At 48.8% G+C, this 14,323-nt stretch overlaps 1 protein-coding gene across 2 annotated transcripts in view; it reads right to left on the reverse strand.

The window, feature by feature from the left end:
• The window catches only part of DHX35 (DEAH-box helicase 35), an 84,401-nt gene that overhangs the window by 19,909 nt on the left and 50,169 nt on the right, over nt 1-14,323 (reverse strand). For both annotated transcript variants that reach the window (XM_075528752.1, XM_075528753.1), the window contains 6 exons: nt 13,645-13,769; nt 8,847-8,901; nt 5,979-6,074; nt 4,916-5,010; nt 3,150-3,227; nt 1,824-1,953 (listed from right to left, as the gene is read on the reverse strand). In XM_075528752.1, the coding sequence (XP_075384867.1) occupies nt 1,824-1,953; nt 3,150-3,227; nt 4,916-5,010; nt 5,979-6,074; nt 8,847-8,901; nt 13,645-13,769 (579 nt within the window). The remainder of the gene's footprint in view (nt 1-1,823; nt 1,954-3,149; nt 3,228-4,915; nt 5,011-5,978; nt 6,075-8,846; nt 8,902-13,644; nt 13,770-14,323) is intronic.

The following is a 14,323-nucleotide window of genomic DNA, read 5'->3' on the forward strand; positions in this document are numbered from 1 at the left end:
GGCTTCCTCTAGTACTCTAAATCTCCCCGGGGACAGAAAGCCTCTTTTCTTTTTCAATAATAATTTTAATCAAGGATTTCATCTTTCGTGATTCCAAAATTAATGCTTATGGAAGCAACACTTAACACATTAAAAGATGTATTGTATTGGGTAAATTTTCTATAAAAGTCCTCTTTAAAGCATGGAAGGGTAAGGAAATTACTTTGAGAACTAAGGTGTACTGAAGCCAAGCACAGTACTGTTCATTGCTTTAGATGTATGTGAAAGATGGTTCCAATGAATAAGGAAGATAGGAGGAAAGTTTGTGAAGACAAGTAATTAAAGCATGAGGGCTCTTTTCCTTTTCTTGTTTAACTGGGATTAATACCTACATCAAATCATTCCACAGCACTAGGAGGTTTTGGATGAGTTTAAAATACTCTTGTATACATATATGAGGGTAAGTAAAAATTATTGCTAAAAACTATAGAAACCTTTATTAAACAAAAAAACCAAGATGGGAAACTTGTTTCTTGACCCATCCTCCCTCTGGGTCTGTACACTCCTGAAGGCGATGTTCCCAGCTCTCGAGCTTCCCTGAAGAATGCTCAATTCTTTGCATTACACCACATCAAAGCCACAGTTTTGTATCTCGAGGAATTCAAAGTCTGTTCCTTGTAACTATTTTCTGAGGGGAAACCGACAGAGACAAGAGTAAGGCTGTTGAGTGGATGGAGTGGGTTTCCTAACAAAATCCGAAGAGGACAGCCCTCGCTACCCTTGAAGAATGAGCAGGTACATTGTGGTGATGGAAACAAATTCCAAGGAACAACTTTTCTGGCCTTTTTTCCTGCCAAGTGGTTTTCCGTTTTCTTAAAACTTCATAAAAAGCCTCTGTGATCAACCTGTGTCTTTAGAGAAAGGCCATCAATATTGCCCTGTCAGAAATCCCCCAAACGGATGACATAATATTCTGACCTGATCCCTCTGGCTCCAATTTAACTGGCCTTCGAAGATCCCCTTACGCCCTGGTAGTGTAGTGGCTATGTGTTGGGGAAAGCCTCATCGTTTTCCTGTGGAGCAGCAGATGGTTTCAAACTGCTAAACTTTGCGGTTAAAAGCCTGACAAGTGACCCACTACGCCGCCAGGCTCCCTGAGCACACAGCAGGCATGCAGAAGCTGGTGTGGAATGACGGAGCAGCTGTGCCCCTTCCTCCAGAGCACGGCCTTCTGAGCCACACACAGCTCTCAGGCTGCTGCTGACCAGCGGAGCGGTCCTGACCTCTGGCCCTACAATGGTGTGACCCACCTAGACCTCGGGGCGGGGGGAGAAGAGGGGGAATCAGGTAATCACCTGTCCCGCCCCCTCCACCCAGGAGGAGTAACCTAGAGGGTCCTCAATGAAGGGTAGTCCGTGTCACTTTGTGAGGCGGGGTCTGACACAGGACTCCTGTCCCAGCCTGAGCAAACAGTCAGGCTGCACACACGCCATCTGCTGTCAGCATATAAGGAGTTACAATGGTTCTCCACTCAACAGAACTGTCCGTGAGAAAATTATTCTAGAATGTGTCCTGCGGCGAGCGTTGGGATTTGTTACGTGCTTTCAAATGTTTTCCCTACGAGTGGCCCGCAGGTGTAAAAATGGACCTCCTTGGAGAAAGGACATGCCGACATGTCCCTAGTTCATTTACAACAGCCTCCCATCAGCACCAACATTGGCAAAGTGAGGCCCAGGTCAGGTGCAAAGCGGATGGCACTGCTCCAACCAGAACTTCCAGAACAGTCCAAAGGCTGGGAGGCAAGGCCAGGGAAGGGGGTTAGCGGGGATGGGCATTCTTCTTACCTTCACTAGATCTCTTGGGTACTTGGAATTTGACGAGCAGCTTTTTCAACTGTTCTCTCACCGTTGCAGCTCTGACGAGCCCCTTGTAATTCAGGAAATGGTCCTGGCACCACTGAGAGCTCTTGCTGTGCTACAGAGCAACCAGAGAGAGAATCAGAGAGCCCACGTGCTCTCCAGAGGCCCCCCGGTCAGAATGTTAGGTCTCGTCCCTGTTGCTGGTTCAACGGCACGAGGCCTTCAGGTCACCCCGGCCCTCTCGGCCCCCATTCAGCACAGATGCTGACAACCGCACGCAACCACTCACTGGCTGTGAGACCCACCCTCTGCAAAGACGGCACCACCCAAGCACGAAAGGACCAGCAGAGGCGTTCTCCTAGCTTAACCATCTACCTGAGAGGAGAAGGGAGTACGAGAAGAAACAGGAACTTCCCTGTGGTTCCTGGAAATCACCTTTTCTAACTTGGCATGTCTGAGTTCATAAATACTTCATGTGATGACTGCCATGTGCCAACTAGGAAATCATTTGTAAATTACCATTATAACAACCCTCTGAGCCGGGTTCTTCATCCACGGGTTCAACCAACCGTAGATGGAAATAGGAGGGCGCAGGAGGGTGAACAACTAAAGTGGTCAAAGGCTAAGGGAAGTGAATGTGCTAGTTAGATAAACTGTATACTGGATTAGAAAGCATAAGTAATCTAGATCTAAAGCAGGGGTCCTCAAACTATGGCCCGCAGGCCACATGCAACCCGCCAAGGACATTTATCCGGCCCACCAAATAAGACATGTGCAGTGTGCATAGGAATCTGTTGACAGTGATTTTTTAAACTACAGTCCAGCCCTCCAACAGGTCTGAGGGACAGTGAACTGGCCCCTGTTTAAAGAGTTTGAGAACTGCTGCTCTAGTGTCAAGGGGCAGGTCAGAGGAGCCTGGTGGGGTAGTGGTTATGAGTCAGGCTGCTAACCGCAAAGGTTGACAGTTCAAAACCACCAGCTGAAAAATAAATACATAACCCCCAGCTGGCCACCAATCCCACCAGACAGCATGGAAGATTCGACCCAAGACTACCAGCTACCTTCCATGCTGATGACTTGACAGAACCTCCTGTTCAAATGTGGTCTCTGTCCAACGGCACTGGCTGCTGCGGACACATCGCATGCCCAGGTCATGAGTAAAAGCAGTGAGTGTTTCCTGAGTTGTGCCAGGCAGGAAAGCCAGCACGCACATCAAAGTAGAAGCACTATCAATAACCAGTGGGGAGATCAAAGGGTCCTCATGAACTCAGCGCTGGGATCCTAGGTCCCTCGAGCTGCAGCTGCGCTGACCTTGATGAATGCTTCATACACGTTGAGCATGGTGAGGTGGTCGCCCTCCTCCACAGCAAACTTGCGGTGCACGCGGATCTGGAACAAAGAAAGCAGCGTGTGGAAGTTGACCCCGAGGGGCTTCTTGAACGTGCAGGGGAGGTGACACTGCAGGAGGAACAGCCGTGGCTTACGGACTCACCAGTCTAAAGGCCTGAGGTGGGCTGCTTCACCTCTCTTGGCCTCCATCTCCTTCCCTGTACAACTGGTAACATGACCTTCCCAGCAAGATTGCTGTGGGGTGAAGATAACTGATTACGAGGCCCTGGCCCAAGTATTAGCTGGCCCTGGCCCAAGTATTAGCTGAAGGCCAGAGTTCCTGTCTCCCCAGTGTCCACTGGTATCAACTCTTTCTAGGAGCGCGCCTCCCAGGCCGCAGAACACACATTCCAGGGTCAGGGCTGACTGCCTAGCACAGGGCCAGCACCTACTATCCCGAGGCTGTCACCGGAATTCTCCTCTCAGCACGATCCCAGGCAATGCTATCCGCTCCATGGCTTCAGAGAGCAATAGACACACAAGTAATGTGCCCAGATCCTCATTAGCTTGGGAACTATCTCCTTGCGCCAAATACCACAGAATCACTAAGAGATGTTTCCTGAGCACCTACTACAGACCAGGCACTGTGCTAACTAAGCGTTCGGAACACTGCAGTGGACACAACAGGAGCGGGGGAGAGACCACAAACAAAGCATGTAAAGGAAACACCGCGTGTCGGGTGGTACGAAGTGCTAGAGGAGACGTAAAGCTGGGAGAAGCGAGAGAAGATGGAGAGGAAGCTGCAGCTTTAGCCAGAGTGGCCAGACCTTCGATCTTCTCATCTTTAGAGGGGATCACCTGCCCTCCGGTAGGAGCCTTTGAAAGGTTTAATCAAACAAGGAGCCATGGGCAAATCCATTTGGGCAGGAGCTGGGAAACGGTAACCCAGGCACAGCACTGTCAGGGGACAGCCAACAAATCACGTGAAAGCCTCACTCCTCATTCCGCGTCTTCAGCCCTCCAGTGGGAGCAGCTGCACTGCTCCGACCTGAGGGCCCCACCGACCTGCCTCCACCTCCACCTCCACCTCCACCTCCACCTCCACCTCCGGGGCCTCTTTAGTCCTGATATTTTCTTCACAGTCTTCCCAGCACTCACTGTTCCGTCACCACTGCAGCCCGGGGCCTGCCACCTCCTTGACTCAGAATGCCTCAGCCTAGCCCCTCCACGAGCAGTCCCTAGGGAGACCCCTGGATTGGCAACCTCCCTCTCGGGCACTGAAAGTCGGTAAATGCAATGATCACACCCTGGGGCTCTGGGCCGAGGGCCAATGCCTCCCCTCCAGCTGTGTATCCACCAGGGAATGACCTCACCTCTCTGGGCCTCCACCTCTTAGTGCCCAGCTCCCAGGACCAGCGTGATGAGAAAAGCTGCCCCCTCGATTTCCACTGACTGGGGCAGCCCTGGATGTGCAGGGCAGAACTCTGCTCCGTGGGCTTCCAAGGCTGGGGGCTTTGGGGTGTAAATCACTAGGCTTGTCGCCCAAGACACCTCTGAATGGAGCACAACCTTTAGGCTAGTAATCGAACACTTAACTGTCTGAGCTACCTCGGGTCTCCTAGGTAACCGGCAAACCCTCAGACTGTGCGCAGCACCACCTGGGCTGCTGGGGGAGATCTGGGGGAGGGTTTCAGGGTGGCTCGGGGGACAAGAGACTGCAGACAGCTCAGAGGCAAGGCTGGACTCACCGCCTGAGACTTCTGGTTGGGGGGGATCACAAAGATGTTCTGGATCTGCATCATGGCGGCAATGCTGAGGATCTCTTGAGAACAGCCAAAATGTCCTATGAAGCAGAGAGCACGTGTGCCTTCAGTCAGGCGCCAGGGCACACAGGCGTGAGCAACGTTTTCTGTGTTGCACCTTGCTTTGATGGCTCCGGCTTATACACAGAATCATTCCGTTTAAATGTGATGATACAGAAACCCTCCCCACCACAAGCTGGGGCTCTAAGCCAAGGTGAGGTCCAGATTGACTCGGCTCTACAGCTCCCCGCCCCCCACACCACCCCCAACTCTCATGTGGGGAACAGTTGGGCAGTACCCCTTCTGCTGCTTTGCTGCTCCTAGACCCTCCTGTCAGTGACCTCCATCTCAGCAGGGCCCAGCTGGCCTAGAGAAGCCCACCAACTAGACCGGGCGGCACTCTCTGGGTGGCTCCCCACCACTGCCAGCAGATGGCGCCGGCAGCAATGCCGCTGGACAGCTGGAGTGAACTAATACTGTCCAGGCTGCTCCTGCCTCACAAATGACCTACTCCTCGGACCCTTCACTCAGCTCCCTGCTTCTCCACATACAGCGCAAGGTACCTGGTCATTCTAGACCACCAGTAACACTGACCACTTGGTTTCTGTGCTTAGTCTGAAATGAAATACCTCTTCCATAGAATGCTAGTGGAAATGAAAGTTATAGACAGAAGAAACAAATTACGCTCCGCTTTCCCAGGAGACTCAATAACATATCTTTAAATATGCAAAGATCTCCAGGTTCTATGTCTAGCTCAACTCAAATCTTCACCAAAACCTGCGGGTGGTGGGGCGAGTGAACCCTTAGGAGACAGACAGACAGACGTGTTGGCTGAACTCATGGTGGATGGACGCTGATCACAAGGCAGCCACAGGCCCCTAACCCAACCACTTTTCACTTTTCACTCTGCCGGGTACTCTGTGCTCCCTGCCCAAGGGTACATGGAATTCAGAGCAAAGCTTCTGACACTGGAAATAAAATTTAATGAGAACCGTCGGGTTCTACCCACCTGATTCAAGCAGCATTTTTGCAAACATGGGATTCAAAGGAAACTCCGCTATCCTCATGCCAAGCGGTTCGGTGAGCCGACAGTCCTTGTCCAGGCCTGCCATCAGAAGAGAACTAAGAGTCAGAGGCAGTGCACTGCGAGGAGAGGCACATTGCTGAGGGCAGGATCACGTAGGACCGTGGCACCCAGAAGCACACTCACGCATGCCCAGCTCCCCTCGGACACTGAGGACCATGACACGAGAAGAAGAAAGGCTCTGCCTGGGCTCCTAAACAGCCAAGACTTCCGGAAGCTTCCACTAGGGGATTTCAATAAGGACATGGTCCTGCAGCTTCCACTGCCTCCCAATCCCTCTTCAGCCATCGCAGCCTCGGTCCCCCTACTTCATCCACTACGCCTTTCCTAAGGTCCCAACAATTACGCAATGTCAGCAATAAGGGTCTCCCGCAACATCAACTCTGCTGGCCAAGGCCTGGTCTCCAGCCTCCCCGACCCTCCTGCTTTCCCACCTCAGTCACCCAGGCCTGCTCCACACACAGTTCCTTAGAAGCCACAGGCACCCAGAGTGATGGCCCCGCTGTGTGCTCATCTCTCACTACTGAGCAGTCACCCAGGGGAGTCAGCTGGGGGTAGGGCGCAACTCGGGACCCAGATGCTATCCCAGATCACGCGTCTAAGCCACGGCAGCCTCATCATCCAACTGCTGCCCGGACAACTCCCGGAGCGGAGCTTCATGCGTTAGCTCCAACCCAGAGTGGCCCTACAGGACCCAGCTGCACTGCTCTTTAGGGTCTCTGACTGTGAATCTTCGTGGGAGCAGACAGTCTCCTCTTTCCCTGAGGTGGGCTTACTCCACGGCAGTGGGTTTGGTAGTGGCAGTGTGGGGGTGGGTGTCTTTCCTTTTCCATTTAGGAAATAAGGCAGGCAGGCGATCTCCTCCTTCCTCTGAGACCACCATCTGTGGTATGATTTGATTCACAAAATGCATCTTCCTGATCGCCTGGCCCTTGCTCCTACGGAGCCTCAGGCAGGAACTGACTGCACAGGGGAAGGCAGAGGTAGATTCCAGTCTACTGCAGCTGCCTAGGTGATCTGGGCAAGTCTCCGAGTTTCTCCGGCCCCCACTTTCCTCATTAAGAGAACAGGGTAGGAATCGGTGCCCTGCAAGACTCCCTGCTGGGATTCCTCAGTTTGAAGAGAGGTGAAAACAGAGACAAGAAATCAGATTAGCTGCCCCCTTACCCTACCCACTCTCCCACTGTGAGAGAGGCCGGAAAGTAGGCCTGAGAGTTCACACTCGCACAGAAGTGGCAGGCAAACAGGCACTGTTCACTGTTAGCACAGGAGAAAACCTCATGGGACTTGACACGTGTAATGACACACTAGAAAAAATTTTTCTGACAAACCTAGTTTTTGTTTAAAAAAGAATCAAAACTGCAAAACGGTAGGTGGTGGGCTTATATCTCATGGTTGTAAATTACTATATATACTCATGTATAAGCCGAGTTTTTCCAGCACATTTTAATGCAGTTTTTGTAGTAAAATTAGGTGCCTCAGCTGATATTCAGGTCAGTTTATACTTGAGTAAATACGGTACTTCACCGTTCCTCTATGGCAGAGAGCTTTTGCAATAAAATGCTGAGGAGGAGGAAACACAAAACCAGCCTCATCAGTCTAACAGCCTCCCGTGCAATGTAACAACAGGGAAATAGACATTGTTCTTGTTCCCAGGAAACAAAATTTGATACCACAGCTGTTCCTAGTTCACTTCAGCATTCAGAACAGTTGTTTCCTTTCACCAAGAGACTGACTTCAAGAACTTTTGTCATGAGCATTCTAAAAGTTAGGAAAAGTATAAGGAGACAACCAACAAAACTTTGGAGTGTTTTTTACTGTTTAGCCCCATGACAAGCATGCAACACACCAACAACGTTGCAGCAGTTGACAGAGGACCATCCCCTGTGGAGCTACGGCAGACAGGGACCAGGGACAGCGGGCAGGGCCGGTGCCTGTGGTGCAGCTCCAATTCTGCACAAGGGCATCACAACCGCCGACACCTTCTCCCACTAGCCCAGCCCCAAAGCCAAAGTGAACTCTCAATTCTGGCCAGTGAAGTAGCAGATCAGTTCCAAAATCTTCCCAAAATTGCTAGATTCAACTAAAAAAACTCACTGCCATCAAGTCAATTCTGACTCACGGGGACCCTCTAGGACAGAGGGCTTCCAAAACCGTAACGTCAACAGAAGGAGCCTCAACTTCCTCCCTCAGAATGGCTGCTGGTTTTGAACTGCTGACGTCTCAGTGAGCAAACCAACATGCAACCACTGTGCCACCAGGCTCTCTTTAAAAAATTCTTACACACCCTCAGAACACTAGAGCAGTGGTTCTCAACCTTCCTGATGCTGCGACCCTTTCATACAGTTCCTCATGTGATGGTGACCCCCAACCATAACATTATTTTCGTTGCTACTTGGTAACTGTAAGTTCACTACTGCTATGAATCGGCAACCCCTGTGAAAGGGTTGAGAACCGCTGCACTAGAATTATATTTATAAAGTAAAATTTGGTTCCCTTGGCATTAAGCTAACATTAACATGACTCCCATTAACAACCTTTCCCATGTACAGAGTGACTGTGTGCATTATCTACTATAAGTTTTGGAATAACACTGAGAACGATATTATTTCCCTCTTGCATAAAAGTGAGTCTAAACTCAAGCCAGTAAGTGAAGGAGAAATCCCAGCGAAAGCAATGGTATTACACAGGTTGTATAACAAAGACTCAACCTTAAAGACAGCATAGGCCTTCAAATCCCAGAACCTGGCTACGATGACACAGGAGACTACCCGGTATGAGACACAGACTTACCTCCCAGGGCATAGAGTAACTCCAAAGCTTGGACCATGGACTGTGCTGGCGGGGGCTGTAAAACAATCATCATCAACATCACCATTAGAATCCAAAGTTAATTCCTGTGCACAGCCAGCACAAAAGCATGTCATTGCCTGTTGGATCCACTCTTCCCTCCAACATGCTCCCGGCCTCATGCTACTTGCTCTCAGCATCTTTGGACAGGCCCTGTCTCCCCTTAATACTATTTGGTTTTTAAAGCTCAGCTGAGATCTATCAAGGGGGTTTGAAGGAGGTGGGGGAGTAGGGTATGGGGTGGGGGGTGGGAGAGGAGCTGATACCAAGGGCTCAATAAAAAGTAAATGTCTAGGAAAAAATGAAGGCAACATATACACACATTCACCTGATGCAAGCAATGTATGGATTGTGACAAGAGTTGTAAGAGTCCCCAATAAAATGATCTTTTAATAGAATTAAATTAAATAAAGCACAGCTGAGGTACACATTTCCCCTTCAACTCCCCCTCACCCTCTCCTCTACTGCTTCACTTTCCCTAAACTCTCCTCTGGCATTTCGGGTGTTTACTTCCTCTCCTTAACCTTCTGCTCCTGAGAGCCCCGGGACACTGTAGAACTCATAGATTACTCATGCCTGCATCACCCAGAGCCCAGCGCTGGGCATAGCCCATGGTGGGCACTGAATATCTGTGCTCAACGCAGCTTTCTGAACACCCGAAAGAAGGCCAGATGATCTGGGCACACAGAAACAGAGCGCTAACAAAGCTCCTCCTGCTTTCCCGTCACACATTCCTCCTGAGCACCTAGGAAGCACCAGCTCACGAGTATTTTCTCTACATTATTTGATGGCCAGTAAACGCAGGGCAAAGCACAGCTTTTTCCTAAACGCATTCACTTAACCAATGTGCTGGATGCATATTCTACTCTCAGTGCAATTTCACAGCGGACGGAAGGAATGAGATTGCACACACCACAAAGGCAAAGCCAGGTCTCCATCATTTTCTCAGCACACACAACACACCCGTCAAACGCCTCCTTCCTTCCGGAAGCTGCACTGACTGTACTCACCTACGCAGGGGCTGCAGTCGGGCAAAGAGCGAATCGTTGTTGAATACGTCTGGCCATGGGCTCACCAGCCCATCTTCGGTACCTCTATCTTTATTTACCAAGAGATACTTGATTGTGACCCATGGCGACCTCGAGAACAGGGTAGAACTGTCCCCGTGGGCTTCCAAGACCGTAAACCCTTGTGACCAGAAACCCTCACCTTTCTTCCTCAGCTGGCCTGATGATTTTGAACTGCTGATCTTGCAGTTAGCAGCCTAACAAAATAGGCAAGCCCTGAATTTGGTTGGGCAAGATCAACCACACCACTATATTAATAATTAAAGCCTTTATTAAACAGCTGGATCGAGAATGGGCTAGCGCCTGGAAACCTCTCAATCCAGAAAACAGAGATTCCAGGATTTGTATAGTTCAAAGGAGTGGGCTGACTCAGGGGAGGCCAGTCTAGCATTCACAGTCGAGGGGAACAAAGTTGGAGGGACAGCACAGCTGCAGGTACTAACTCAAGATCTTACAAAACAGTGCACATTTCTGGCTAATGGGGCAGGCAGAGTTCAGAGACGTCTTGGAAGAGTCAAGTTCTGGTCTGGAGAGCCGGGGGAGGAGGAAGAGCAGGGGCCAGGTGCTAGCAGGGGTTAGAGGCAGCTTACCGCAAAACGGAGTTCTTTAGGTTAAGCCAAGTGACTACAGTTTTTTGGGTTTTTTAAAAAGAATATTTTTTCAATTTATGGAAAATTCGATCTACCCCCTAGCAATGGCATACACAACCACACACAACCACCCAAACGGTGCCCTCGGCCTGCACCATCTCCACAACCAACCAAACAGTGCCCTCGGCCTGCACCATCTCCACAACCAACCAAACAGTGCCCTCGGCCTGCACCATCTCCAGAATGGCTGTGGTGACTAGTTTTAAAAACTTAAGAGAAAAAGCTGAGGCAATCCTTGACTCCCTGCAATCCTTGGTTCTACTTCCACAATCTCTAAGTCCGAGGAATTCTGCTCTTCAAAGTTTTTATCATCAATGAAAAATAAGTTTACCAAAATAAAACTTTAAATCACATCCAGGGCAAAAGACACATTTCCCTCGTGTCTCGGATGACCCTTCTGATTTGAGATCATACGTAAATGTATTCGCATAGTTGGAATCACTGTGTCTCTATCATTGAGTCTGCTTTTCTTAATGAATGTTTCTCGGTTTTCACTGCTTCTTGTACCCCTAGAAACTTCACAGAGTTAAAAAAAAGACACTCCACAGGGATCACTTGGAATAGCTATAAAATATTCCATCAAGGTCCAACTTTATAATATTAAAAACAAAAAATATTTTTAAAATAATTCCAGGGCAATTGCGTTATCTTGTTTTCTGTTCTTGTGAATGAGTCTGCCGAGATACAGAAGTCTATGCATCTTACCATTCCAATTTTTAAAAAGCTGGAAAATCAGTGCTTTAAAAATAATACTATAAATACTAACCAGACAGATATATGAGGACCTCAAAAAGTCATGGGAAATTTTATTTACCCTTCAATTCCATTTTTCCATAACCTTTCTTAAGTCCCCTCATATAGAATGATCCATCTTAGTGTATTTTTTTCACTTTCGATGGTTTAAAAGTCTCGTAATTAAGTTTCATTAGCTACCATTTGTACCTGAGTAGAAAAGGATGCTATACACAACATCACCTGGGTAAGCTTTTTTTCTTCCTTTGCATTCGATCCGGGGAAATTTCCACCAGCAGACAGACCAGACAGTCCCAAGGCTCGTTAATTACAGGCCGGAGTCCTCCAGGCAGGCAGGCAGACGCAGGGTCAGCAATACAAGGGGAATTTAGCTTCCCACGCCAAGCCGGCTTTGGATTTTCTCATTTGTCTGTATGTTTGACCGTTTCATCAGTGGTGAGTGGCACTTACTTCACAGCTCTTTCAGTGCGCGCCCCTCTCTCTGCTGAAGGAGCTGGCTGCTTTCAGGGCAGTTGCCAAGCTGAGCAGCTTCCTTGTCTTGACTTGTTCCACAGATGTCCAAAAGCACCTGACATTTTTCATGGCAGCGGTTCCCAACCTTCTCACACCGTGACCCTTTCATACAGTGCCTCATGGGGTGGGGACCCCCAACCATAACATTATCTCCGTTGCTACTGCATCACTGTCATTTTGCTGCTGTGATGAATTGGGCGACCCCTGTGACAGGGTTGTTCGACAACCACCCCCCCCCCCCGGGGTGTCGCGGCCCACAGGTTGAGAAGCGGTTTTGGGATATGGATCTGTCATCTCTCCCATTATCTTGTCCTGTAATTGTAGGTATAGGTGGGGCTTCCCTAAGTTTTTAATCTACGTCTTCTTTTCTTTATCATTTCTTACACCATACACTTAAGTCAGAAAGCATTTTCCTTCAGACTTTACGATAAGCACTCAGTTGTTTTCTCTTTTCCTCCCTTTTCTTTCATTTCTTGGAGATGAGAGGTGACATTCTTACATTCAATTCTTCCATTCATCTCATTATCCTGACATATGACAATAGGGATTTGTCAAAAGTCTAAACTTGTCAGGCAATCTATCAATAGAGCTGGGCTATCCAAGAGTAAAACTGAGTGTTCAGATCGGAAAGACTCAGGAAGAAAATGTAGTGAAGACTCAGTAACCAGATGTGGAGAAGCAGAGCAGAGGGAGTCAAAGCGCAAAGAAATACAGATTCTACGATGGCAGTGTTTGAACGTCTGCACATTTAAACTGGAGGCTCCAGTGTGTAAAGGTATCAGGGCTGCTTCGCACATAGAAGGTCCCAGTGGCATAGTGGTTACACACTGGGCTGCTGACCTCAAGGTTGGCACGTCGAAACCACCAGCCCTCTTAGAGACAAAGACAAGGCTTTCTACTCCCCAAAGAGTTAGTCTCAGAAACCCACAGGGGCAATTCTACCTGGTGCTATAAGGTCACTATGAACCTGCATCAGCTGGATGAGAGTTGGTTGAGTAAGTGAGCACATTTAAAAATAATGAAATGCAAATAACCTGATAAAATACTGCAAATATTTTTACTGACAAAAGTTTATGTCTTTAATATTCAAAGAATTCTAGAAAATCACTAATGACATTAATTCTAATAAATAAAGTTTCACCATGTGGAAGAAATGCAATGATTTCTTGGACCTTTAACATAAGTGGCTTAAAACATAAACGTTTAAAACATAAAGATAATTCTCTCCTCGATCAAATTAGCAAACATGGGTGTCTGTACACTGCTGGAGCTACACTGGTGTAAGTGATCTGGAAATACACAAGACATCTTAGGCCTTTGGGCCCAATAATTCCATCCTAGAAGCCAGGCTTAGGTTTAACCAAAAATACAGCCACAGGATCTTCCTTGAAGTTCAGCCCAGTCCCCTTTGGGTGATATACTTGTTCTTAGGCCTACACACACATCTTCCGCGATGGGAACCTCCACTTGGGCAAATCCTACCTGGATTTCAGATTCACCGCAGACAAGACTGACTGAGCTAGATGCCCTACCTCTGTGCTCCCCAAGCACCTGTACCCTGTCACCACTGGCTGGGCCGCATCGCCCAGGAGACAAGCACAGGAATCACATGAACGGAGTCTGCGGGGGTGCCCCATCCCTGCCCAGGGCCTGCACAAAGGAGCACAGAGCACTGGGGTGGAACCCAAGACTGAAGGGTGCTTCACTGTATAAACAGCATCGGGGCGTCCCAGGGGCAGCCACAGAGGCGGGGCTTACCGACATGAAGTGGAACCTGAGGACATTGTCGATTCCCAGAGCTTTCAGCTGCAGGATGACAGGCGCCAAGTTGCTGCGCTGCATCTCAGGCACGGTGGCTTGAGGCAGCTTGTCGAAGGCTTCCTCTGAGGAGAGGAAATCAGAACCAGGCGAGAGCAAAGGTCACAATCAAATGCAATCATTATGCCAAAGAAACTTCTCTCACTCGAACAACAGGCTCTGGAATTTGGCCACAAAACAAATGACTATGGTGCCATCACATGAAGTTGTTCATTTACTCAGTTAAGGCAATTCGACTTCAATAGACCACCATATGTGAACAGCAGACCTTTGTTAGTGTGTCCTTCTTCTTCAGAATGTCTAAGTTTATCAATGAAGTACATGAAAAGCAACTAGTATCGTATTTTTGAGAAGATCCGTGTCATACAGGGTTTTTGAGGGGGAAGGAGCAAATACCCACAAGGCATCCGTATCAGCATGGTATATACGCTTGTTTCACATGCTGCTGAGTCCGAATATAATAAATCTTATGAAGGGCAGAATGATTCAAATCTGACTCGGAAATATGACTGAGCCAGGCACACAAGGTCACACCCAAATGCACTGCTGCCATAAGTACATTAGGAATGTTTATAGCCTGCCAGGCATAAGAGGGGACCTCCAAGCGGAAACAGTGGCC

This window comes from Tenrec ecaudatus, chromosome 12 (genome assembly GCF_050624435.1).
Source record: "Tenrec ecaudatus isolate mTenEca1 chromosome 12, mTenEca1.hap1, whole genome shotgun sequence".
NCBI classification, from domain to species: domain Eukaryota; kingdom Metazoa; phylum Chordata; class Mammalia; order Afrosoricida; family Tenrecidae; genus Tenrec; species Tenrec ecaudatus.